This window comes from Mastigoproctus giganteus, chromosome 7 (genome assembly GCF_048544385.1).
Source record: "Mastigoproctus giganteus isolate SK-2022 chromosome 7, ASM4854438v1, whole genome shotgun sequence".
In the NCBI taxonomy this organism is placed as follows: Eukaryota; Metazoa; Arthropoda; class Arachnida; order Uropygi; family Thelyphonidae; genus Mastigoproctus; species Mastigoproctus giganteus.
Window position 1 is genome coordinate 144,741,127 of NC_143581.1, and position 27,244 is coordinate 144,768,370.

The window sequence follows — 27,244 nt, forward strand, 5'->3', positions numbered from 1 at the left end:
GCTCTTCTTCAATTTGTCACCAAAATAGGTGAAAGAAATGCACTATGTAGGTTGTTCAAATAGAATTTTCCAGACTACTGTGTGCTTGTCCTTGCCTAGACTACACTATTTTTATTCTTTTACTCTGCATATGAATATAAACACATGACAATAGGTTATTAAAACCTAATTGTAATGGACCATCTCTATTTAACTCAGAGACAAATACTTTTGCAGTTCAATATTCATGGAATGGAAACAGCAGATATGCAATTACAATTTTTAGCACTTATGGCTAAATATCAGAAATTCATCTTTGCTTTTCACTAATTTTAACTTCCTACAATCTTCTATACCACATCCCCTTAATCTGAATTTATGCATCATCAATAAGGAAAAATTTAACCTTAACACATTTTACTGTTCCTACTCGGTTCTCATAAACTTCAGTCAGATCCCCTCTAAAGCATCTAGTTCTATAGCCCACATATTGTAAGTCTCACATTATTTGGGTGACCTCTTCCAATCTTGGACATAAAGGTAAAGGTAAGCTGCAGCCAGCCTCCTCAACGATTCATGTTAATAGAAATGGACAATAATCTGCCACGCTGGTCCAATGAGCTTAACATCATCATCATCATTTTTCTCTTTCTTGCCTTCTTGGTGATTCCCTTCTACTTCTGACTCGCTCGCGCACGCTCTCTCTCTCTCTCTCTCAGGGTAACATGGGAATTTTTTTTTTTTTTTTTTTTTTTTTTTGTGGCTGGTGCAGCATAAGCCTTTCTGTTTGCTCATAATAATGTGGGTTGGCAGAGCAACCGTATTTAGCAGTCAGGAGCTTGAACCCCAGTCTACTCAAAGAGTGTGTGCTACTGCACTCCTGCTCCTAACCACTTGGCTACGGAGACAGCACTCAGACATACTATTCATCATATGTGTGGCCTCACAACTGCCTTCTACAGTGGATTTATAACCTTCAATTCTCTATAAGCAATTCGTTTCATAAAGATCAGGGAATGACCACCGCATATCCCCGGAACAATATGGCCTTAGTTGCTAATGCTCCTAAAAACCAAAAAACAAACAAAAAACTACAAATGAATATAAAAGTTCATGCAATAACAGAAACATCACAGGATGATAAAATTGTGCCTTCAGGTGACATAATTTTAAGTGTACAGAAAAGATACTACTGAAATAAACTTTAAAGGGTTGATGCAATTTTTGTGGCAGCTACTAAACATATTTGTTTTTAAGCTGGGGATTTGATGTTAATGGAGGATGTGCTCATTTTTGTGTGAAAAATTAGGTTTTATGAGAGATTTCAGAATAAAAGCTAATGCTTTCAGATTAAAAAAAAAAAAAAAAAAAAAAATGATTAGGCAAATTTTGAAGTTGAAATTAAATCTGCAAACTTAAGTTAGAAATTACAAAATCATTCCTGTAAACTATATTTATTTTGATTAAATATCTTGAAATACAGCTTTAAATGTCTCAATGAAAATTCTCCTAAAATCAATAGTAAGCAAATTAACAGTTTGTGCACTTGGTGAAACATTTATAATGAAATGGCAGATATATTTTTAATATTTTACAAACATAAATAGTATTTTAGAATGAATATATTCAAAAGAATTTATGCAAATGAAGTCTGAATTCTGAATAAAATTGCACTAGAATTAACAGATAATGAGAATTGCTAAGCTGCATTCAATTTTACTTTAGTAGCAGTATTCTTCATTTCTGTAATGGTATCAGCTGCATCCATTAAATCACGGTATCTCTCCCTAAAAAAAAAAATAATAAAATATTAAAATAATAATAAGTTGAACACAACACAAAATCAATTTCAGAAAAACAATGGGCAAGGAAGATAAAATGTGATTTAATCTATCTAAATTAAATAATATCATTAACTAGTATCATAACAAACACAGACTAGACCACAAAGCAGATAATGCATCTGCAGAAGACAGCACAGCATCTCCCAACACGTTTTGACATTAAACACGCACATGCCCACCCAGAACAGAAAACCACAAGAGGAAGAGAATTTATAGTTCCATCATTATTCAATTCTGTTATACCTAACGAGTGTAATAGGTCACAATGGTAGTAAAAATCAGTCTGTCTAGACTTCCGTTTACTATTTTGTTCCATGCTATCCCATTTTCTGTTACATTTTTGAAACCCAAGCCAGAGTAATATCAGTAATTGTCTTATAATGGGAGATTTTAACTTCCCAGATATTGACTGGAACTTATGGTTTGGTCACTCGCACACTAAAAAGGCTTTTGTGGATTTATTGGATGATTGTTTTCTACAGCAGCATGTTCAAGAGGAAATAAGAGGGAGTAATACTCTTGATCTGATTATCAGCAGTAATTCTTCATGCATTAAGAATCTGCAGATAAAGGAACCACTATGTGGCAGTGATCACAGTGTGCTGACGTGGGATTTACTTAAAGATGTAACTACCATCAGGGGTAAAGGAATGGTTTCTGCTTTTATAACAGTGACTACAATGGTCTCAGACAGTTTTAAATTCTATAATGGGATCAACTGATGATGTTACCAGCAACAAATTCTAAATGGAAAGAATTCAAGGAAATAATCTTGGAAGCTACTATGCTTTTTGTCCAAACTATTAAATACTGTTCTAAGATTTAGGCCTAAATGGATGGCAGATGAACTAATAAGAGTTGTGGCAGAGAACAAAAACGCATGGGATGAAAATAAATTATCAGGTGACACAGAAGGCTATGGTAGATATAAAATAGTCTGTAATCAAGTCACAAATGAGGTTAAGCAAGTGAAAGCAGATTATGAGAAACCTTTGACAAAGGATACATATAAAAACAGCAAAGGCTTCTTTACTTATGTAAACTCTAGAAGGAAGGAGATCAATCAGATTGGTACACTTGATATCGACAGTTCAATTGTTGATGAACTTGCTGAGGTAGCTGACAAACTGAATGCGTACTTTGCATCTACATTCACCATGAGGAAGTCTGTAGGGAAGTGGAGGCCAGAAGCTTATCAAACTCTAGCAGGGAGCTAAATGATTTCATAATAACTGAGAGCAAAGTGAAGGAGAAATTGTTGAAACTGAACATAAAAAAGGTACCAGGGGGTGGATGGAATCTATCCAGTTATATTAAAGGATGTAGCAAAGGAAGTAAAGCAAACCCTTAACCATAATTATGAGAGCTTCCTTGGACTCATTGGAGGTACCCATGGACTGGAGATGTGCAAATGTGACCCCAATTCACAAAGGAGGATCAAAGGGCAACACAAGTAATTATAGACCTGTTAGTTTAACTTCTGTTCCGGGAAAATTAATGGAGGCACTGGTTAAAGAAGCACTGCAAGATCATCTAAATAACACTTCAGTTATAGCTTGAACACAGCATGGGTTTGTTAAGGGGAAGTCTTGTCTGACCAATTTGATTGGATATTATGATGTGGTCACAAAGAACTGGATGGAAAGAATAATTTTGATATCGTATATTTGGATCTTAGAAAGGCTTTTGATACTGTTGCACATGGAAAGACTGCTGCACAAATGGGAGCAGTGTGGCATTAGAGGAAAATTGCTGCTATGGATAAAGGAATGGTTGGGTGGAAGAAGACAGAGTGGTAATCAATGGACACTGCTCTTCATGGACCTATGTTATAGTGAGGCCCTCCTGGGTTCGATGTTCGGCCCAGTGTTGTTTTCTGTATTTATTAATGATACTGATGATGGTATACCAGGCTTAATGCCTAAGTTTGCAGATGATACATAGGTCGGCAGGGTTCTTAATGACACTAATGACAGTATGCTAATGCAACAGTATCTAGAAAAATTGAGCAGATGGGTTGAAAGGTGGCAACTGAAGTTTAACATTGACAAATGTAAAGTACTGCATATGGGAACCCCAGAGTAATGTACCTGTATGGTATACACTCAGGGTAGTAGAAAATGAAAAGGACCTGGGGGTAATTGTGCAGTGAGATATGAAGTTTTCTGAGCAGTGCAGACAGGTGCTTGTGTTTTGTCAATGATATACAGAAATTTTGCTAGCAGGGATAAGGAGGTAATTGTCCCCTTGTATACGGCAATTGTCAGGCCACACCTTGAGTACTGCATACAGGTCTGGAGGCCTCATGTTAGGAAGGATGTAGAGCTACTGGAACGAGTACAGAGAAGGGCAATGACATTGGTGAACTGCAGTCTGGAACCTAGGCACCTGCAAGGTGAAAAAGGCCTTGAATGGTTTGAGCAATCTCAATGCTGATGGGATTCCTCCTCTTGCTCAGATTACTTACCTAAGGGAACATAAATTCAAATTGATGAAAGACAGTTGTAGAATAGGTGTGCTGAAATTTGCCTTTACCCGGTGGGTGGTTGATAGTTGGAACACACTTCCATCTGGCATTGTGGAGGTTAGAAACTTAATTTGGAAATAAGTTAAAGGCAGAACTCGACAAGCATTTGGAGTGAATGGAGGGTAAAATGGAATTTTTTTTTTTTTTTTTTTGGATGATGCTATATAAGCTTGCTTTCTTGAAACACATGCCTCTACTAATTCCTTCTAATGCTTACTAAAAGCTAATTCCTTCTAATGCTAATTCCTTCTAATGCTTACTAAAAATTATCTATTGTAAGAAGTATTTACATCACCTTCTAAAATAACCTTCTTTTCTGTTTTAACTTAGGTCTTAACATTTCTGGTTACCTTAGTTGTGGTTTCTGCTGCCTTGATCTGGGATTTTTAACTGAACATCAACATAAAACTAAACATCAACAATATTTTTTTCGATACTCGTTTTCCACATCTTTTTGAAAATCTTGAAGATTTTTCTTTAATCTGTTTCACAAATTTGGTGTGATCAAGAAGTGCTGGGTACTCACTTCATATCTTGAAATCACCGTATCATAGCAAGTTGCAATATGTTTGATAACTCATCTAAACATAGTAAATCATGAACCATCTATATATCTTCATTCAGTCAATCTGAATTAATGTGCATTGAATACAGGATTATTTACGGTTTCATTGCATATTAAAACAAGTAATTTTAATAAGCAGCAATTTTGAATCAAGTTTTGTTTCAAATTAGGGGAATGTGCAACAGAAATCTACAAATTGTTAAAATCTTTCAGAGAAGAGCTACATCTTTTTTAAACAATTTCCGTTGATTCACAAAATTCAAATATGGCTGCTTATCTGTCAAAGATGATCTTTGCTCTGGTCACTTTTCAACTTCAGAATATTGGGAGTCTGAGAACGAGGTTAGACTGTGCGGACGTACATTTTTGCCGCTCCCGGAACAAAGAAGTTTTTTCTGATTTATTTTCTGTTTTATTAGCTTAAATTGGCATATTAACTTATTTTCTAGAGTAGCTTTATATTCCTATTTACGATACTTAGTTTAAAGTAACTTAGATAGAGATTTTGTAGGTATTACTTAGTATCGGAAAGGATATCAAATCCACGTGTTTACCGTTCATAAATTACCGCCATTGTTACGCGATAATAGATAGCATAAGCTTAATATAGTATAGTATAGTACATAATATTGTCAATTAATCAGATAATTAATCTTGTTGAACTTCATTGTCAATTAAATTGTACTTTTAACTATATATATAACGATTTGGGTTATGTAACATAAATAATTAGTAAAAAATAAATAATTAATACTTAACTTGATACGGAAGTTATATAAAAAGGATTTCGTAGATAACACTCGATACTGAAACATAAATATAGCGTTATAACTGTGTTGGAATATAAGTTTAGGGTTTTAATTTTGTACTGAAATTGAAATTTTATTGAAATTAAATCGAAATCATGACTCAGATCAGAGCAGCAAAGCAAAAGGCTCAAGCTAATAGGAGTGCTGTGGCTCAGGGGAGAACTGAGGGGGTCAGTTGCCCTCTGAATCACAGCCTATTAAAATGCACTACTTGCTTGATGTTTGTGGAGCAGTCGGGTATGGGACATTATTATTTATTTGGTTTTTAGGAGCATTAGCAACTAAGGCCATATTGCTCTGGTGCGGTGGTCATTCCCTGACCTTTCCGCATCCTCCGTATTTGGTGGTCACGGGCTCGAACCCCGGTCTAATCAAGAAGCGTGTGCTGCGCACTGCTGCTCCTGCCCACCTGGCTACGGAGACGCCGGTATGGGACATGATACTGCCATGGGGGAAGTCTTTGTGTGTGCGCGATACAAGGAGTGTAAGGAAATCAGGCGACAACTCAGCGTTGTTATGAGCCTATATGAGAGCTTGAAGGACGGGGTGGATGCCCTCGAAGGATTAAAAATGAGGGGCCCATCGAGCTCTCAGCTGCCCACACCAATGCCAGAGCTTGCACTTCGTCATCATGCAACACAGCAGCAGACCCCAAGGCAGAATGCACTGGTCCCAAAGGAACTAGTAGTTGTTGGTGACTCTATTGTCAGGGAAACGGGAAACATGCTTTGTAAAAAGGATAGGTGGAACAGGACCAGGGTATGACTGCCAGTGACAAAGGTTGATGACGTTGTAGAGCGGATATCATCTTTTAAGGGCACAAAAGGTGATATAGTTGTACACGTTGGCACTAATGATATTAAGAGTAGGATACCGGCTGAATTACTTAAAAAGTACAGGTCACTGTTGAAAAAAAGCCGTGGATTAGGGTTGAAGTTGAAAGTGTCTGCAATTCTGCCCAGACACGATAGGAGAGAGTATATGATGAGAGCCCTGTCGATCAATTCGGCCCTGGAAAGATTGTGCAAGGCTCAAGGGGTAGCATTTTTTTCAGCTGGTCTGTACTTGTTAACAGGAGAGACTGCTTCTACAGGGATGGGATACACTTAAATAGAAAGGGTGCAAGAATGTTTGCTGATGCTATCGAGGCAGTGTTAGGTGGGTCGGAAAATTGCTAGATTGGAGGGATACAAGGACTAATAGATAAACAGTAGCCACTGGAAGAGGTCAAAGTGATTCTTGCACTGCTTCTATTGGAATGAGCCGCAGCCTGGAAAATAAGATGCAGAATATTTCAGAGACTGCTGGGAATCATTGGGGTACAAGTAAACACATGGGTTGTGTTAGGATAGCAAAGAAAAAGAACAGATGCATGTATACTTGCGTGTACACCAATGCTAGGAGTTTGATAAATAAATTTCATGAATTTGAGGTATTGCTCAAAACATCAAAGGCAGATATTGTGGGGATTTCAGAGACGTGGTGTCACACAGATATAAGGAATGCAGAACTGGAATTTGGGGAGTACAATGTCTACAGAAGGGATAGACAGGATAGGAAGAGAGGAGGGATTAGGCTATTAGTTAAGAAATACATAAAATCCAAGGAAGTGGAGCCAGTCGACATTGCTGGACAGTGCAGTGTCGAGTCAGTTTGGTGTGACATAAGCATCGGGAGATCAAAATTGAGAGTAGGAGTGTGCTATAGGCCTAATGACTCTGATGAGTGTAATAAGAAACTGTACGGGGAAATAGAGTGGGCCAGTAAATCAGAGAGTCTTATAATGGGGGATTTTAATTTCCCAGATATTGACTGGAAATTGGGGGCTGGTCACTCACACACTAGCAAGGCTTTTGTGGATTTATTGGATGATTGTTTTCTACATCAGCCTGTTCGGGAGGCAACTAGAGGGAGAAATACTCTTGATTTGATTATCAGTAGTGATTCTTCATGCATTAAGAATCTGCGGGTAAATGAACCACTAAGTGGCAGTGATCACAGTACTGAAGTGGGATTTACTCAAAGAGGTAACTACCATTAGGGGTAAAGGGAAGGGTTATTGCTTTCGTAAAGGTGACTACGATGGACTGAGACAGTATTTAAATTCAATACAGTGGGACCAACAGATGATGTTACCAACAGCAAATTCAAAATGGGAAGCATTCAGAGAACTTATCTTGGAAGCTACTAGGCTTTACATACCAACTAAGAAATATTGTTCAAGGTTTAGGCCTAAGTGGATGTCAGATGAACTAATGAGACATATGGCAGAAAAGAAAAATGCATGGGATACATACAAATTAACACGTGACACAGAAGCCTATGATAGATACAAGTTGATCTGTAACCAAGTTACAAAGGAGGTTAGGCAGGTGAAGGCAGATTACGAGAAATCTTTGGCAAGGGATGCAAAGAAAAACAGCAAAGAGTTCTTTACTTATGTAAACTCTAGAAGGAAGGGGATGAATCAGATTGGTCCACTTGATATCGATGGGTCAACTGTTGATGATCCTGCTCAGGAAGCTAACAAACTAAATGAATATTTTGCATCAACATTCACACATGAGGAATTATTCAGCGAGGGGAATGCCAGAGGTGTATTCAACTCTGGCAGAAAGATAGAGAATCTTGTAATAACTGAGAGTAAAGTGGAGGAGAAATTGTTGAATAAAAATACAAGAAAGGCACCTGGGGTGGATGGGATCTATCCAGTTATATTAAAGGAGGCAGCAAAGGAAGTAAGCAAACCCTTAGCCATAATTATGAGAGCTTCCTTGGACTCAGAGGAAGTACCCATGGACTGGAGATGTGCAAATGTGACTCCAATTCACAAAGGAGGATCAAAGGGCGACACAAGTAATTATAGACCTGTTAGTTTAACTTCTCTTCCCGGAAAATTAATGGAGGCACTGGTTAAAGAAGCACTGCAGGATCATCTAGACAAGACTTCAGTTATAGCTCAGACACAGCATGGTTTTGTTAAGGGGAAGCCTTGCCTGACCAATTTGATTGGATACTATGATGCAGTCACAAAAGAACGGGATGCAGGGAATAACTTTGATATTATATACTTGGATCTTAGAAAGGCTTTTGATACTGTTGCACATGGAAGACTGCTGCACAAATCGGAGCAGTGTGGCATTGGAGGCAAATTGCTGCTATGGATAAAGGGATGGTTGAGGGGGAGAAGACAGAGAGTGGTAATCAATGGACACTGCTCATCGTGGACTAATGTTATTAGTGGAGTCCCTCAGGGTTCAGTATTGGGTCCATTATTGTTTTTTGTATTTATAAATGATATTGATGATGGTATATGAAGCTTAATGTCCAAGTGTGCAGACGATACGAAGGTTGGCAGGGTTGTCAAGGACACTTCTGACACTATGCTACTGCAACAGGATCTGGAAAGGTTGAGCAGATGGGCTGAGAGGTGGCAAATGAAGTTTAACATTGACAAATGTAAAGTACTACATATGGGAAACAGCAACCCCAGAGCAACGTATCAACTTTGTGGTACTACACTGACAGTGGTAGAGAATGAAAGGGACCTGGGGGGTGGTTGTGCAGGCAGATATGAAGTTTTCTGAGCAGTGCAGACGGGCTGCACGAGTAGCTCATGGTGTATTGTCGATGATATATAGGAATTTTTCTAGCAGGGATAAGGAGTTGATTATTCCCTTGTATAAGGCAATGGTCAGGCCACACCTAGAGTACTGTATACAGGTCTGGAGGCCTCATTTCAAGAAGGATGTAGAGATGCTGGAACGAGTACAGAGAAGGACAACAAGATTGGTGAATGGAACAAAGGGGTGCTCTTATGAAGAAAGGCTTAAGTTTTGCAAATTACAGTGTCTGGAGACTAGGCACCAATGAGGTCATCCGATAGAGGTGTATAAAGCCTTGAATGGTTTCAGCATGATCAATGCTGATGGGATTCTTCCTATTGCTCAGAATAATCATCTGAGAAGGCATAAATTCAAATTGAGGAAAGACAGATGTAGGATAGACGTGAGGAAATTTGCCTTTAGCCAGCGGGTGGTTGGTTGGTGGAACAGACTTCCATCACTTGTCGTTGAGGTTGATAATCTGAATAAGTTTAAGGCTCAGCTGGACAGGTATTTCGAACGAACAAAGGGGTGAAGTGGAAGTGGTTATTTTTTATTTATTTATTTTATTTTTATTTATTTTTTTTTTGGCCGATGCTACATAAGCTTGCTTTCTTGCATCAAATGCCTCTACTAATGCTATTGCTAGTGTTCATTATTTGATCAGAAGTATTTGCCATTTAATTTCCTGCAGTGCTGATAGTGAAACAGGTTTTTTCACTTAGGCCGATTGGACCAAATCAGGCCCATGCTCTTGTGGCCCCCTGCATAGCAGAAAAATTAAAATTAAATGAAAAAAGGAACAAAGAATAAATGAAAAACAGAGGTAAAGAATAAAGAGAAAGAAATTTTTTTTAAAGTTTAGTTAAAGAATTGATTTTAAAGTACATTTAAATCAAGCAGGGCTCCTGTGAAACTTGAAACAATAACTTTTTTTTTTTTACATATGTTAGAAAATATTGTAAATGACGTTGGCAGCCAAAATAAATGATACTGAAAGGCACTGTAATACAAACAAAGCACAAGAAAGCTGAAGAGCCCTCTAGTTTTCAGCATCAGAGAGTATTGCCATTCAAGAAAACTGGCATTAGGCATTGTAATATGGTACTATTTGAATTTCAAGAATCTATTTGTAGTAACTTTTCTTGATATAATTGAACTCAATGAATGCATTATAGAATTCTTATCAAGTGTGTTTTTATGTCATTTACTGAAACTAGCAGTGTTCCATGCTGTCGATGAGTGTCTGCCATGAAAAAGATTTTCTTATTGTTCTCACACTCACCGCTTAACAGGCTAAATATCAGAAGTGTTATAGTTTAATGAATGATAGTGTTCCCCATTTGATCACTGATAAAGTATAAAATGCAGTTATTTTATAAAGTTTGTTATTCTACAACAAGTAAGTTGAAAACAAAACATGTAAGAAAATTTTTACTAATCCATCTGTTGCCTTATAATTTCTTTTTAGAATGAAAAAAAAAAAGAAGAATAAAGGCATATCAAGTGGCTACGCTAAAAGGAAGAGAAAAAGAGAGTCCACAGAAGCACTAGAAAAAGAATCTTTCTAGCGCAAATAAAATCAGTCAAGAATTTTGCTGTTATTCTTCAGTGTACACCCGATATCAGCCATCAAGAACAAATAGAGGATTCAGACAACATTAACAACAAAATCATTTTGTAGTAAACATTTTTGTAATTAACCACGAAAAAGTCATTTGAAATTTTATTGGTTTACTGGAAATGTGCTTATAGCTCAAGCTAACTTGTAAACTACTAGAAAAATACATTTATATGACATGATATGCATTGTTATTTGTCTATATAATATCGGTGTAAATACACCATAGTTAACCCATAGATTTGAGCTATGATTGTAGCGTAGAAGGCATCGTTTTAATTGTATCTCATAATATGGTTGCCTTCACAACAAGATAGCTACATTACTTCAAATAAATAACGCTTCTCTAGTAGAGAAGACTACTGTTATTTATTTTCAGCGTACCACCACCCAGACGATCGTTTCGAAGCTTTTTGGCTTCGTCATCAGTGGGCGGGTAGGTAATACAACAAGCCATATCAGTTGCGAAGTTATATCCACATTATGAGAGATGCCAGAATGGTGTGGTGGTAATGTATTTGGAAAATTAAATGCACTAGGCATAATCCTTATGGGTTTTGATAATTAACTATATAATATCGGTGTAAATACACCATAGTTAACCCATAGATTTGAGCTACGATTGTAGCGTAGAAGACATCGTTTTAATTGTATCTCTCTTCGAAACGATCGTATGGGTGGTGGTACGCTGAAAATAAATAACAGTAGTCTTCTCTACTAGAGAAGCGTTATTTATTTGAAGTAATTCAATAATAGCTATCTTGTTGTGAAGGCAACCACATTATGAGATACAATTAAAACGATGCCTTCTACGGTACAATCGTAGCTCAAATCTATGGGTTAACTATGGTGTATTTACACCGATATTATATAGTTAATTATCAAAACCCATAAGGATTATGCCTAGTGCATTTAATTTTCCAAATTGTCATTTGTATAAAGTTAAACTAAAGTTGTTTCAAAACAAAAATGCAATTTTGTAGTTAACATTGTCTATCAATAAGCCTTTGAAATGTCCCTGAGAATTAGATACATCTCCGACTGAACATGGCCCAATATGCCAGTAGGTGTGTGAACAGTTCATAAAATTTATCAATATAGATAGCAGTAGCGGAGAAAATTTGTATAATGTGCTGAAACAGGAACTCAAAATATTAGAATTAGACATAACATAGCACCGAGATCAAGGTTATGACAATGGAGTTAATAAGAGAGGAAAAGTTTCAGGTGTTCCGGCACAACTTTTACAGGAAAAGTAAAGGGCATTTTTTTACAACATGTGCTTGTCACAATTATAATCTAATTTTGGAGGATATCGCCAAAACCTGTCCTGATGCAATGACCTTTTTTGGGACACTTCAACAAGTACAAGCTATTTTCAGCATCAACAAAGAGATGGTCAGTTTTCCAAATATATGTGAAGGGTCTTTCTGTAAAGCCTCTCTGTGAAAGGAGCATCGAATGCAAAGTGTGAAGGCTTTAAAGACCCCAGAGGCTCACATCTGGTGAGTGAGTATGGGCTTGGCAAACCCAGGGTCCTGAGCTGGATATCATCATTCTTTTCTTTCTTGCCGATTCCCTTCTCTCTCTCTCTCTCTCTCTCTCTCTCTCTCTCTCTCTCTCTCTCTCTCTCTCTCTCTCTCTCTCAGGGCAATGCAGTAATTTTTTTTGGCTGGTACAGCATAAGCCTCAGGCTTCCTTGCACCATATGGCTTATAATAATAATAATAATAATAAGGTAACAAGTTGATTTCTATGATGCACTTTTGGAAATAGCAGAAACATCAGAAGATGCCCAAACAAGAAGTGAAGCTGAATCACTAGCTAACCAAATCAAGGAATATCAGTTTCTTGTTTCATTAGTATTTGGCATGATTTGTTGTTTCAAGTAAATTTTGTTAGTAAAGAGCTGAAAAGTGATTCTACAGATCTTGCTACAGCTCATTCTTCATTTACAAACCTTCTTTGCTGGATGTCAAAGTATAGAGGATTGACTTTAAACAAGTCTTGGTTGGTGCCACAGAACTTGCGACAGAATTAGAAGCATCTCCGAATTTCGCACAAGAAGATTACAAAATAGAAAGAGACACTTCAATTACGAGCCTGCTGATGAACCTATAACAAATCCTAAGGACGCTTACAAGGTAAACTGGTTTAATAAAATCGCAGACAAGGCTTGTCTACAATTTGATTAAGGGATGATTTAAGAAAACACGCTGCTGATTTAGAAATCGCACTTTCAGATGCCAAAATCATTGAGGGCAACGAATTAGTCAAGTCTGTGAAGGTAGCAGATATTGATGGCCATATGCTAGTTGAGGAAATGGAAGCACTGAAATTAGTTCTTCCAGAATTGTACTTCAAAAATCCTTTAAATATTTTAAAATTTCTCGAAACTAATGAAAAGATCCACTGGATTTACGAATTAACTGATATCGCTAATAATATTTTTAAAGATTCCGGTGACTGTAGCATCAGGGGAAAGAAGTTTTTCCCGATTAAAGTTAATTAAAACATATCTGACATCAACAATGCTTCATGAGAGACTCAACAGCCTTGAAATTTTATCCACTGAAAGAGAAGCAAGGAATTTAAATTTTAATAAAGTCTTCCAAGATTTTGCTGATAAAAAAAATATATCTTTCTGATTAGTTTTGTTTATATTATCATAATGCCTCATCAATTGTTAACAAATTGTAATAATATAAAAATAATAAAGAATTATCAATAGTTTTAGTTTTTCATTTTTTAAAAATATTGAGGTGTTAATATTGAATTTTTCAAGGGGCTCGCCAGCATGCTCCAATCGGGTCCTGCATTTGCTAAGGCCAGTACTGAAAACAAGCACTATCCTCTGTTGTTGTTATTTAGTTTTTTTTTTTTTTAGGAGCATTAGCAACTAAGGCCATGTTGCTCCGGGATATGCGGTGGTCATTTCCTGACCTTTCCGCATCCTCCGTATTTGGTGGTGACAGGCTCGAACCCCGGTCTAATCAAGAAGTGTGTGCTGCGCACTGCTGCTGCTGCTCCTTCCCACCTGGCTACGGAGGCGCCTACTATCCTCTGTAAATACATTTTATATCAATAGGACCCCCTAATTGCTTTGTTTTGGTGCTATGTATGATTGTGTCGATTTTTACATGTATACTTTGTGCAGAATTTGAATTAAATGATTGTGGCGCCAAGTCACAGACAATGTACTCGTGAGTTTTTTTGCAAGAGGAGGAGGATTCAATGTACTCATGTGTCTGTGCAAGAGGAGGATTCAAGTGGGACTAAAGTAAGAGATGCATAGACACAGTGTATGAGAAGACAGAATATTATCATTTAGAAAAAAGTGTCTATCGCTAACCTTTTTATTAATTTAATAATAGCAAAATTTTATGATTAGTGCAAATAATAAGCGTTTTTAACTTATTAAATAAAAGAATCAGTTAAAATTACTCAAATATCTTAGAGAAAAATATACTAAATATGAACTTTTAAAATGATTAAAAAATTATAAGATTAATTACCCAGGTTATTAATCCATTTCCAATGAAAAAATTAAGTGGAGCAAAATATAAAAAACAAAAAAAAAACAGAAAAACAAAACAAGAAGAAATAAAAAAAACAAGAAGTAGGTTAAAGTATTGCAAAAGTACTACGACTATTGCACATGCAGTAAAGGTGATGAATTGGAGAAAATTTCTGATGATGATAAAGCAATAGGACAACCTATAGTGGAATAAGAAAATTATGCTTCTAGTGGAGGTGAAAATCAAAAGTAGTGGATGAAACTAGTCCCATAGAAGCCATCAAGGATCATTTTTTTTTTTTTTTTTTTTTATGTGAACCCCAAACAAGAGAGGTATTAGAACCTATAGTACTTAGTACCCTGCTTGGGTTGGAGGTTGAGAAGAAGAAAGAAGATATTTGTTGACTTGAACTTCTGTAGATTGTAATTTTCAGGAAATACGTATGAAGGAAGGTTGTTCCAGAAAATGCAGCAGTTGAATGAATAAATGAGGAAGATGAAAAGTTGGTTCTGTGGATTTGAAGTTGGACAGTAAATGGATGTTGGCTGGTGGCGGCACGTGTTCGGACTGTTTTGAAAGAGAGAGTGGGAATTATAGAAGCCAATTCAGAAGAACAGTGCCCATAGAAGTATCCGTAGAAGAGGCATGCAGCAGAAACAGTACATCTATGAGAAAGCGAGTGGAGAGACTTTGTTAGAGATGAATCATTAATTAACCTAACTGCCCTCTTCTGAATGGAATCAAGAAGCCTGAGAGAGGTTTTGGGAGCACCACCCCAGATGTGGGAACAATATTCCATGGCAGGGCGGATTTGCGATTTATACAGAGTGAGCAGTTATTTGGAAGAAAAGTAATGCCAGAGAGCAAAAGAGAAAACCAAGTTTTTTAGATGCAGAGGAAGCAATATTTGTAATGTGCTTGTGCCAAGAGAGATTAGAACTCAGGGTAATCCCTAAAAGAGATATATCATCTTTCCTAGAAATCGGAGTGTCACTAAAGATAAGCATAGGAGCAGAAGAATCCTTTTTGCGAGATATAAGACAAGACTGAGTTTTAGAAGGATTGAAATCAACTAAGTTGTCTTTGCCCCACTGGAGAATTACCTGAAGATCGGCATTTAAGAAAATGGTAGCAGATTTTCGAGAAGTTGAAGCTGATTGAGCAGGACAAGGTTTTTCAAAATGGAAAGTTGAATGCAATGTGCTATCATCGGCAAAACTATGGATAGGATTTCCAGTCAATGGAAGAAGGTCATTGATATACAAGAGGAAAAGAGTGGGGGAAAGAACTGAACCTTGGGGGACACCGGCATTAGTGGAGAAGTTAGAAGATAGAGAGCCATCTACCATCTTTTTTTTTTTTTTTTTTTTTTTGATTTGGTAGTTGTTGGCGCATCAGCTTCTGTGGCCATATTGCACCTCCCAAGGTTTTTACAGTACTTTGATCCAAGCCCGAGGCGGGAATCGAACCCGCGACCTTTGGGTTGCCGGGCAGGTATTTTACCCACTCGGCTAGCCCGGTCGGCCCATCTACCATCACCCTCAGTGAGCGATCAGAGAGAAAACTGGATAACCAGTTACTAAAAACAGTTGGCAAACCATAAGATGGAAGCTTGTTTAGAAGACCTTTATGCCAAACATGATCAAAAGCCTTTGAGATGTCAAGTGCAACTACTTGTGTTTCACCAAACCTTTCCATTGAATTAGTCCATAAATGGGTAACATAAGCCAGAATATCACCAGCGGATTGACACTGATGGAATCCATACTGGTGATCGTTTATCAGACGGAAGGTTTCTAGGTAGTTTAAAATTTGGCGGTTAATTGATTTCACCATTACTTTAGAAAGAGTAGAAGTAATTGCAATGGGAGGATAATTGGATGGGAGGGATTTGTCACCCTTTTTAGGAACTGGCTGGATATAAGCAAATTTCCAAGCAGAAGGAAAAACACCTTTGGAATAAGAAAGTGAAAAAATGCGGAAAGAATAGGAGTAAGTTCAGGAGCACAGGTTTTGAGAACAAGTGGAGAAATACCATCAGGACCTGGAGCTTTCTTAGCATCAAGATTCATCAAAATCCTTCTGATATCCTTTTGATGGAAGACCACAGGAGGCATTGAATGGAGGTTGTTGGGAATGGTGGGAGGTGTTTTACCAAGACCATTAATACATGAGCTGGAAGAAAAATGGGATGCTAGCAGGTCAGCTTTATCCTTGGCTGAAGTGACAACAGAACCATCTGGTTTGGACAGAGGTGGGAGCAGATTGGGGCAAAAGTTGCAGCCAATAGCTTTACCAAGAGACCAGAATGCTCGGCTACCATTAGGGCAAGAAGCAAGTTTTCTACTTTTAGCCTGTTCGAACTCTAGTTTGGACTGATTAATAACTGCTTTACAATTGTTGCAAGCTTTGGTGTAGGCAGAAATTGAAACTGAAGAATAAGAAACAAGCCAATTACGATATGCAACATTCTTCTCTTGGACAGCCTTAGCACATTTATTGGAAAACCAAGCTTTAGATAAAGGACGAGATTTTAAAGTGGAGTGTGGGATAAAGCATTCCATTCCTGCAAGAATAATTTCACTGACATGATCTGAGCAAACGTTGACATCAGAAATTTTGAAACAGTAATCCGACCAAGGAAAAGAAGTCTCACAGGTCATCCCATTTTGAATTCTTGTAATGCCAAACAACACGAGGTTGGGAATAGCCATGAGATAAAGGTTCCATCGGAGAAGAGACAATCACCAAGTTGTGATCTGAAGTGCCTAAAGGAACTCTCACTTCGACCGTGTACTTAGAAGGGTTGTTTGTGAGAAAAAGATCAAGCGTATTGGCTGTATGATTAGGATTGTCCGGTATTCTTGTAGGTAAATGAACAATCTGTGCTAGGTCATTAGTAATTGCAAAAGCCTCAGCATCTCGACCTGCTTGGTCAGTGTGACTAGAAAACGGAAGCCAGCTGGAGTTGTGAACATTAAAATCGCCAAGGAAAATTACCTCACTGTTAGGAAAGTTGGACTGGAGAAAGTCAAGTTGCAAAGAAAGGAAGTCAAAGAGTTCCAAGTGATTAGTGGAGTTGGGAGAACAGTAGAGACAACAGATGAATTTGACACAATGAGGTAGAGAGATTTTAAGCCAGAGAAGATCAAAGAGAGGAGATTCCAAATTGCCAAGTCTCTGACAGGGAATATCAGAACAGACATATGCACAAGTACCACCTTTGAGGCGAAAGGAATCATACAGCGAATAATTTGGGCATCTGAGATGAGCAGTAGTTGAATCAACCGATAACTGAGATTCTGTCAGAAAAAGTACATGGGGTTTGGCAGACTGCAAATGGACATCGTTGAGATTAGAATTGAGACCACGTATATTTGTGAAATGAATTAGGAAGTCCTTGGGAAGTTCAGATCTTTTTGCAGATAAGCTTTCTCTATTAGTTTGACAATTCATGGTGTATTCAATAGTAAGAAAAAGTGGGTGGGATATGCTGTATGAAGTAATGAAATTTTTGGATATGAGTACACACGGTACGAATATACCCAGATCCTTTTTGACATAACGTGGCCTCAACAATGCCCCCTGCATACACACTACTCAGACTCCCTCCAGTCACTATCTGGGGCAGAGTAGAGGAAGTAAGATCATACACTAGCTGATCTGGAAGCCTCCTAAAGAGTTACCAATAGGTTCGGTCTGGTGTACTAACTAGTTGCCGGCCTGCGAACACCGTTTTAGAGCTGTACCCTCAAATGTAAGGAAGATTGGATCTCGCCATGACGTTCATCATAACCTAAAAAGTCATCAGTCATACTGCATGGGCACCTCCATAGCCAGGTGGGCAGGAGCAGCAGTGCATGCACACGCTTCTTGATTAGACCGGGGTTCGAGCCTGTAACCACCAAATATGGAGGATGCGAAAAGGACAGGGAATGACCACCGCATATCCCGGGAGCAATATGGCCTTAGTTGCTAATGCTCCTAAAAACCAAATAACAACAACATACTGCATGATGGCAGAAATAGGGAAGTGGTTGACTGGAACTTAGCTCTTGAGACTAAACATGGGTTCCACCACTTGAAGCATCCAATAAACAAAGTGGTGGTATTGCACTGATTGATAAGAGTCATTTACCATTTAGTATGGTATGCGACTAGTGCTAGAGGTTTAAAAATACATATATAATTAAATTGGATAATAAGAAATTAGAACGCTGACGTTGAAGTACTGTTGGAGGCACATGCTGAAGAGCTCAACATTCAAACCCTTTTCAAATGAGTGAATTAAAGATCTCAGAGCAGTTTTATGATGAACACATGGAGAAGCTATGAACTTCAACACTGATGGATTTCTCTGGCACTGAGAAGCAATGATGGAGCTTACAGATGAGGACCTGAATTCAGAGAGACCTTCCAAAGTCATAAGGGATGTTTACACTGATCATCGCTACAAGGAAATTCTGAATGAGAGGAAAAAGGAAAAAATGAGAGAACAAAAGAGATGATGCTATCAAGGTTTCACAGCTCTCAACTTCTATACTTCAGTTCTTGATATTAAATGAAAGATGATTTGTCTTTCAAAGGGTAACATGCATACTGTATGCAGTACACTGTATTTTAAAATCGATAAATGTATTGTTAATTTCATTTTTATTAGGTTTCATTTATTTCAAATATAAATGGAGCATGCAAGTCGATAGCATCCCTGCCTGAAATGGATCACTCACCATTATAACATGCAACTATATTGCTCCTTATCTATTATTTCCTTAACCTGCTGTACTTTTATAGAACCAAGGCCATTTATCAGGGGCCCACTGTACTTCAGTTTTTGAAAGGTTCTCCGCTTTATTACATACCATACGAGTAAGTGGGTCCTATTATGGAATTGTACACAAATGCTAAATAAATAAAATGTTCTCCTGAAAAAGTGGGTGGATGGATGGGAAAAAAATGGATCAATGTACAACAGGTTCTCTTACGAGACAGGATCGCTGCATTAATTGTATATATTTTTTATCCCATAAACTGAAACTGCGTGTTGATGGGATGAAAAAAGAACTAATGGAAATAGATTATAATAGAAAACCTAATGAAAAACCAAAACTAATCTCAATAAATTTCAACCATTGATAATTATTATTTTAATGCTTACAATTGAATAATTATTCCAATCAAGAAGACAGAAATTGCCTTAAATTTTCATTAAAGTAAAGGGAAGATGCTTATGTGTAGTACGTACCCTACTAACTGTCTCAGATCTTCTTTCTTCCTTTCAATATCATTTCTAAGGAAAATATATTTCTTAATTATTATATCCAAAAATAAATAAGAAAAACACAAAGTTCATAAAAAATTACACAAGTCTACATTTTAAAATGAATTTTTTTTTTTTTTACTGCTGATAAAAAATTTGAAATACATTTTTTAATGGAAACTTCAGAAGTTACTTAAATTTGCTCTATCACACAAATCAAATTGAATTTTTTACAAATTAAACATTGAAAATATTGGTGGAGGTTCTGGTTTATTCTTCAATTTTACAAACAGGCTACTTTTATAAGAAACACATATATATCAAACGCTATATCTTATTGTTTTTTTTCTAGCACTGACGGCCAGAAACTAGATTTCTTACACACTAGACCAACTTAAACTTGAATCTTTGACTTCCTCAGGTAGTTAGTTTCTGTGGCTGTTCCTCTTTTTAGCATCCAGCAGTAATCAGCCAGTGTATTGACATTTCATCCTCCTTGGTACCTTCTCCCTCCATGATTTAGACTACCATGAGTGACTTTACTTCAGTATGTCACTCACGGCAGTCTAAATCTCTTCAACTGTTTCCCAAAAAACCGCACACTATATTTTTAAAGCCAGCCCAAGTAACTCTTTCAGTTTGGTTCAAGGATTCCTCAAATGCAGTCTAGCAGATGCCTGCAGATTTCAAGTACAACAGAAATTCCTGCATTATGATTTCTTAATATGGAAACAATGGGAATTTAGTGCAACATAGTTGAAACAATTTTCTTATTTATTCGGGGCTTGTACAAGCTGTTTCTTTCAATCTAGGTTTATATACAGAGGAGGTAACAGTAGTTTGTTTCAATCTTGGTCTTTAATGTTCTTTCAACCCAGTGTCAGAGACTGTCTTAGTGAGTGCCAAATGATGTTGAATAAGCATAAAAAACCAGTGCAATAACCACTACATTGCTTATTGGAGGCTTGAAGTGGTGGAACCCATGTTTAGTCTCTAGAGCTAAGTTCCGGTCAACCCGTCCCTATCTCTTCCATCATGCAGTATGATTGATCACTTTTGAGGTTATGATGAACATCGTGGCGAGATCCAATATTCCTTACTTTTTGAGGATACAGCTCTAAAATGGTGTTCGCAGGCCGGCTGCTAGTTAATACACCGGACCGAACTTATTGGTAACTCTCTAGGAGGCTTCCGGATCAGCTAGTGTATAATCTTGCTACCTCTACTCTGCCAGATAGTGACTGGAGGGAGTCCAAGTAGTGTGTATGCAGGGAGCATAGTCGAGGCCACGTTACGTCAAGGATCTGGGTATATTCTTACCATGTGTACGCCATATCCAAAAATTTCATTACTTCATACAGCAGGTCCCACCCACTTTTTCTTACTATTGAATACACCATGAATTGTCAAACTAATACAGCAAGCTTATCTGCGAAAAGATCTAAACCTCCTAAGCACTTCCTAATTCATTTCACATTCCTAATTCATTTCACATTTTGGGGCTTAGAGGGGAACAGGTATCCTGTGTGTTATCAGACACTCAGCCTAAAACACTGATGGATCCAATATCTCTCTATTACAGAAGATTGAGGAGAAGTCCGGTTGGCCTGCCTCCCTAAAATCCACTCATGCACACCTTCTCGATGGTAAGCCCTGTTACGTCACTTAGGTGGCAACGAACGTGTAGAGTGGTTCTCTTCAAGATGCCTGGTCAGCATGAAGAGGAAAAGACCAACCCCTCCAGCAATATGAAAGCACGACGAAACAAATGGCCCTCAGTCCCCAGCAGCTTTCACTCTCCCTCTTACGGCAGCGAGAGGATTAGAGTGGAAGCAGAGGGTGCTAAGAATCTCTGGGTACGACCAGGCTGCCATGCACGGAAACTGAACTTGGCCTGTTATAACGTAAGAACACTCATCGGTGAAGACAGGATATTAGAGCTGGAAAAGGAATTAGAAAATGTGAATTGGAATATCATCGGTTTGGCTGAAACAAGAAGAAATGAATCACTTATAAGTCTATCAAGTGGAAATCTGCTGTACACCAATGGAAACAGTGAAAGGAGTGAAGGTGGAATTGGGTTTCTGGTCCATAAAGATTTTAAAAACAACATTTTGGAATTCAAAAGTACATCACCAAGAGTGTCAAGACTAATACTAAAGATTTCTAAGAGATACAAGCTAAAGATTATAATGATTTATGCACCAACATCGAGCCATGACGATGAAGAGGTTGAAGAAATGTACACTGAAATTGAGTCTTCTAGATGAGCAGAAAACCCACTACACCATTATTATGGGAGACTTCAATGCTAAGGTTGGAAAAAGACAAAACAGCACAGAAAGGGGAACTATAGGAAATTTTGGAATTGGTGAAAGAAATGAAAGAGGTGAAAGACTTGTGGAATTTGCAGAATCTCAAGGACTGTCAGTAATGAACACTTTTTTCAAGAAAAGGGTGAACAGAAAGTGGACATGGAAGAGTCCAAATGGATTAACTACTAATGAAATCGACTTCATCCTCACTAATAGAAGATATATTGTGAATGATGTCACCGTCCTGAATAAGGTAAATGTTGGAAGTGATCACAGAATGGTAAGATGTACACTTGATATAGATGTAGGAAAGGAAAGGAAAAAACTGACTCGAGCAAATAATACAAAGGTCTTTGAGATAACAGAAGAGGAGAAAAAGCAGTATGTACTGGAACTTAAGAACAAGTATGAGCTTCTGCAGACTGCTGAGGACCAAGATATCGACGAGGAATATTACAACTTTTTGAAAGTGATAAAGCCCAAGAAACCTATAGGGAAAAAGAAATCCAAAGAAGAAAAAATTAGTCAAGAAACACTTGTCATGATGAACCGAAGACGACAAATGAAAAGCAAGAAAAACACTGACAGGGAGAAAATTGAGTATACTGAGTTATGCAAAGCCATTAGAAAGAGACTCAGAGAGGACATAGGAAGATTTAACACAAGAAAAGTAGAACAAGCATTAAGGGAAAACAAAGGATTTAAATCAGCAGCCATGAGCAGTAATACAGAAAGACAAATGATACTGAAACTGAAGAATAGCGATGGTGTACTTATAAACAGCAGAGAAGGCATAATTCAAATAGCAGAAGACTACTATAGAGAATTATACAAGGAGCAGGGGAATGATGCCAGCAGTGGGGAAGATGGATTGCAAAGTAGCAACACATACAACATACCCAATATTCTTCCTGATGAGGTAGAACATGCATTGAAGAAAATGAAGAATCAGAAAGCCCCGGGGGAAGATGAAGTTACTGTAGAGTTGTTAAAATTGGGAGGAAGAGACATAACACAAAAACTGGCAAGGCTCTTCACAAAGTGCATTAGAAAAGGTGTGACGCCTAAGCAGTGGAATAATGCAATCATAGTTTTGCTGCATAAGAAAGGAGATAAATCAGAAATTGGAAATTATAGACCAATTAGCTTGTTATCCCACATCTACAAGTTGTTCACAAGGGTCATTACTAACAGATTAGAAAGAATACTGGATGAGAATCAACCGAAAGAGCAAGCTGGCTTTAGGACAGGATTCTCAACTATGGATCACCTTCATGTAATATCACAGCTAATGGAGAAAGCAAATGAATATAAAACACCATTATGCCTGGCATTTGTGGATTATGAAAAGGCATTTGACTCCATACAGCATAAGGCAATGTTTCGGGCACTGGAAAGACAAGGCATTGATACCCCATATATTATGATTTTGAAGAAAATATACGAGAGTGCTACCTCCTTCATTAGACTAGACAAAGACAGTAGGAAATTTAAAATTGAGAAAGGAGTTCGACAAGGAGACACAATATCTCCTAAGCTGTTTACTGCTGCCCTTGAGGAAGCTTTCAGAAGATTAGACTGGTCGCAGAAAGGAGTCAATGTGAACGGAGAGTACCTAAACCATTTGCGATTTGCAGATGACATTGTGGTCATAAGCCATGATCCCAAAGAATTAGAGGAAAATCTTAATCAGTTATGCACAGCTAGTAAGGATTTTGGACTAAAGATGAATATGGCTAAAACAAAAGTAATGATGAACAAGTATGCCACAGAAAGAGACATAATGATTGAAGGAGCAGTAATTGAAAAGGTGGAGTCATATACTTATCTGGGACAAGTTATTAGCTGTAATAATGATAAATGGCTAGAAGTCAAGAGAAGAATAAATTTTGGATGGATAACATTCAGGAAATATAGTCACATACTGAAGAGCAATATCCCAGTTTGTCTGAAACGTAAAATAATGGACCAATGTATACTCCCCACCATGACTTATGGAAGTGAAACTTGGGCACTCACCAAAAGAATGGAAGAGAAGCTGAGAACCACACAGCGAAGAATGGAACGAATCATATTGGGAATAAGACTGTTAGATAAGAAGAGAAACACATGGATTAGGCAACAAACTCAAGTAAAGGACATTCTTATCAAAACTAAAGAACTAAAATGGTCTTGGGCAGGACACATAGCTCGAAGACATGATGACAGATGGACTAAGAAAATAACAGAATGGTATCCAAGAGGAGCTAGAAGAAAACCTGGAAGACAAAGGCGGAGATGGATAGATGAAATTCATGAGTTTGCGGGTAGTAAATGGATGTCCAGTGCTCAAAACAGAAGCAACTGGAAAGTTGCTGGAGAGGCCTTCATCCTGCAGTGGATTGAAAATGGCTGATGATGATGATGATGAATTCATTTCACAAATATACGTGGTCTCAATTCTAATCTCAGCGAGGTCCAACGATGTCCATGGGGTTTGGCAGACTGCAAGTCTGCCAAACCCCATGTACTTTTTCTGACAGAATCTCAGTTATTGGTTGATCCAACAACTGCTCATCTCAGATGCCCAAATTATTCGCTGTATGATTCCTTTCGCCTCAAAGGTGGTACTTGTGCATATGTCCGTTCTGATATTCCCTGTCAGAGACTTGACAATTTGGAATCTCCTCTCTTTGATCTTCTCTGACTTAAAATCTCTGTACCTCAATGTGCCAAATTCATCTGTTACTCTACCGTTCTCCCAACTCCACTAATCATTTGCAGCTCTTTGACTTCCTCTCTCTGCAACTTCACTTTCTTCAGTCCAACTTTCCTAACAGTCAGGTAATTTTCCTTGGTGATTTTAATGTTCACAACTCCAGCTGGCTTCCGTTTTATAGTCACACCGACTCAGCTGGTCGAGATGCTGAGGCTTTTGCAATTACTTTGCACCGATTGTTCATTTACCTACAAGAATACCGGACAATCCTAATCATACAGCCAATACGCTTGATCTTTTTCTCACAAACAACCCTTCTAAGTATACAGTCGAAGTGAGAGTTCCTTTAGGCACTTCAGATCACAACTTGGTGATTGTCTCTTCTCCAATGGAGCCTTTATCTCATGGCTATTCCCAACCTCGTGTTGTTTGGCATTACAAGAATTCAAAATGGGATGACCTGTGAGACTTCTTTTCCTTGGTCAGATTACTGTTTCAAAACTTCTGATGTCAACGTTTGCTCAGATCATGTCAGTGAAATTATTCTTGCAGGAATGGAATGCTTTATCCCACACTCCACTTTAAAATCTCGTCCTTTATCTAAACCTTGATTTTCCAATAAATGTGTTAAGACTGTTCAACAGAAGAATGTTGCATATCGTAATTGGCTTGTTTCTAATTCTTCAGTTTCATTTTCTGCCTATACCAAAGCTCGTAACAATTGTAAAGCAGTTATTAATCAGTCCAAACTAGAGTTTGAACAGGCTAAGAGTAGAAAACTTGCTTCTTGCCCTAATGGTAGCCGAGCATTCTGGTCTCTTGCCAAAGCTATTGGCCGCAACTTTTGCCCCAATCGGCTCCCACCTCTGTCCAAACCAGATGGTTCTGTTTTCACTTCAGCCAAGGATAAAGCTGACCTGCTAGCATCCCATTTTACTTCCAACTCATGTATTAATGATCTTTGTAGAACACCTCCCACCATTCCCAACACGCTCTATTCAATGCCCCCTGTGGTCTTCCATCAAAAGGATGTTAGAAGGATTTTGACGAATCTTGATGTTAAGAAAGCTCCAGGTCCCGATGGTATTTCTCCACTTGTTCTCAAAACCTGTGCTCCTGAACCTACTCCTCTTCTTTGCCGCCTTTTTCACTTTCTTATTTCAAAGGTGTTTTTCCTTCTGCCTGGAAATTTGCTCATATTCATCCTCCTTGGTACCTTCTTCCTCCATGATTTAGACTACCATGAGTGACTTTACTTCAGTATGTCACTCACGGCAGTCTAAATCTCTTCAACTGTTTCCCAAAAAACTGCACACTATATTTTTAAAGCCAGCCCAAGTAACTCTTCCAGTTTGGTTCAAGGATTCCTCAAATGCAGTCTAGCAGATGCCTGCAGATTTCAAGTACAACAGAAATTCCTGCATTATGATTTCTTAATATGGAAACAATGGGAATTCAGTGCAACATAGTTGAAACAATTTTCTTCTTTATTCAGGGCTTGTACAAGCTGTTTCTTTCAATCTAGGTTTATATACAGAGGAGGTAACAGTAGTTTGTTTCAATCTTGGTCTTTAATGTTCTTTCAACTCAGTGTCAGAGACTGTCTTAGTTCCTAAAAATGGTGACAAATCCTTCCCATCCAATTATCGTCCCATTGCAATTACTTCCACTCTTTCTAAAGTAATGGAGAAATCAATTAACCGCCAACTCTTAAACTACCTAGAAACCTTCCGTCTGATCAACGATCGCCAGTATGGATTCCGTCAGTGTCGATCCACTGGTGATATCCTGGCTTATGTTACCCATTTATGGACTAATTCAATGGAAAGGTTCAGTGAAACACAAGTAGTTGCTCTTGACATCCAAAATGCTTTCGATCATGTTTGGCATAAGGGTCTTCTAAACAAGCTTTCATCTTATGGTTTGCCAACTGTTTTTAGTAACTGGTTATCCAGTTTTCTCTCTGATCGCTCACTGAGGGTGATGGTAGATGGCTCTCTGTCTTCTAACTTCTCCACTAATGCCGGAGTCCCCCAAGGTTCAGTTCTTTCCCCCACTCTTTTCCTCTTGTACATTAATGACCTGCTTCCATTGACTGGAAATCCTATCCTTAGTTTTGCTGATAATAGGACATTGCATTCAACTTTCCATTTTGAGAAACCTTGTCCTGCTCAATCAGCTTCAACTTCTCGAAAATCTGCTACCAATTCCTTAAATACTGATCTTCAGGTAATTCTCCAGTGGGGCAAAGACAACTTAGTTGATTTCAACCCTTCTAAAACTCAGTCTTGTCTTATATCTCGCAAAAAGGATTCTTCTGCTCCTATGCTTATCTTTAGTGACACTCTGATTTGTAGGCAAAATGATATATCTCTTTTGGGGATTACCCTGACTTCTAATCTCTCTTGGCACAAGCACATTGCAAATATTGCTTCCTCTGCATCTAAAAAACTTGGTTTTCTCTTTCGCTCTCAGCATTACTTTTCTTCCAAACAACTGCTCA

General features: G+C 37.9%; 1 protein-coding gene across 3 annotated transcripts in view; it reads right to left on the minus strand.

Annotated features, from left to right (window-relative positions):
- The window catches only part of Cog1 (conserved oligomeric Golgi complex subunit 1), a 546,651-nt gene that overhangs the window by 476,398 nt on the left and 43,009 nt on the right, over positions 1–27,244 (minus strand). For all 3 annotated transcript variants that reach the window (XM_090377929.1, XM_090377930.1, XM_090377928.1), the window contains exons 4-5: positions 19,714–19,758; positions 1,700–1,766 (exon numbers count right to left, since the gene is read on the minus strand). In XM_090377929.1, the coding sequence (XP_090234055.1) occupies positions 1,700–1,766; positions 19,714–19,758 (112 nt within the window). The remainder of the gene's footprint in view (positions 1–1,699; positions 1,767–19,713; positions 19,759–27,244) is intronic.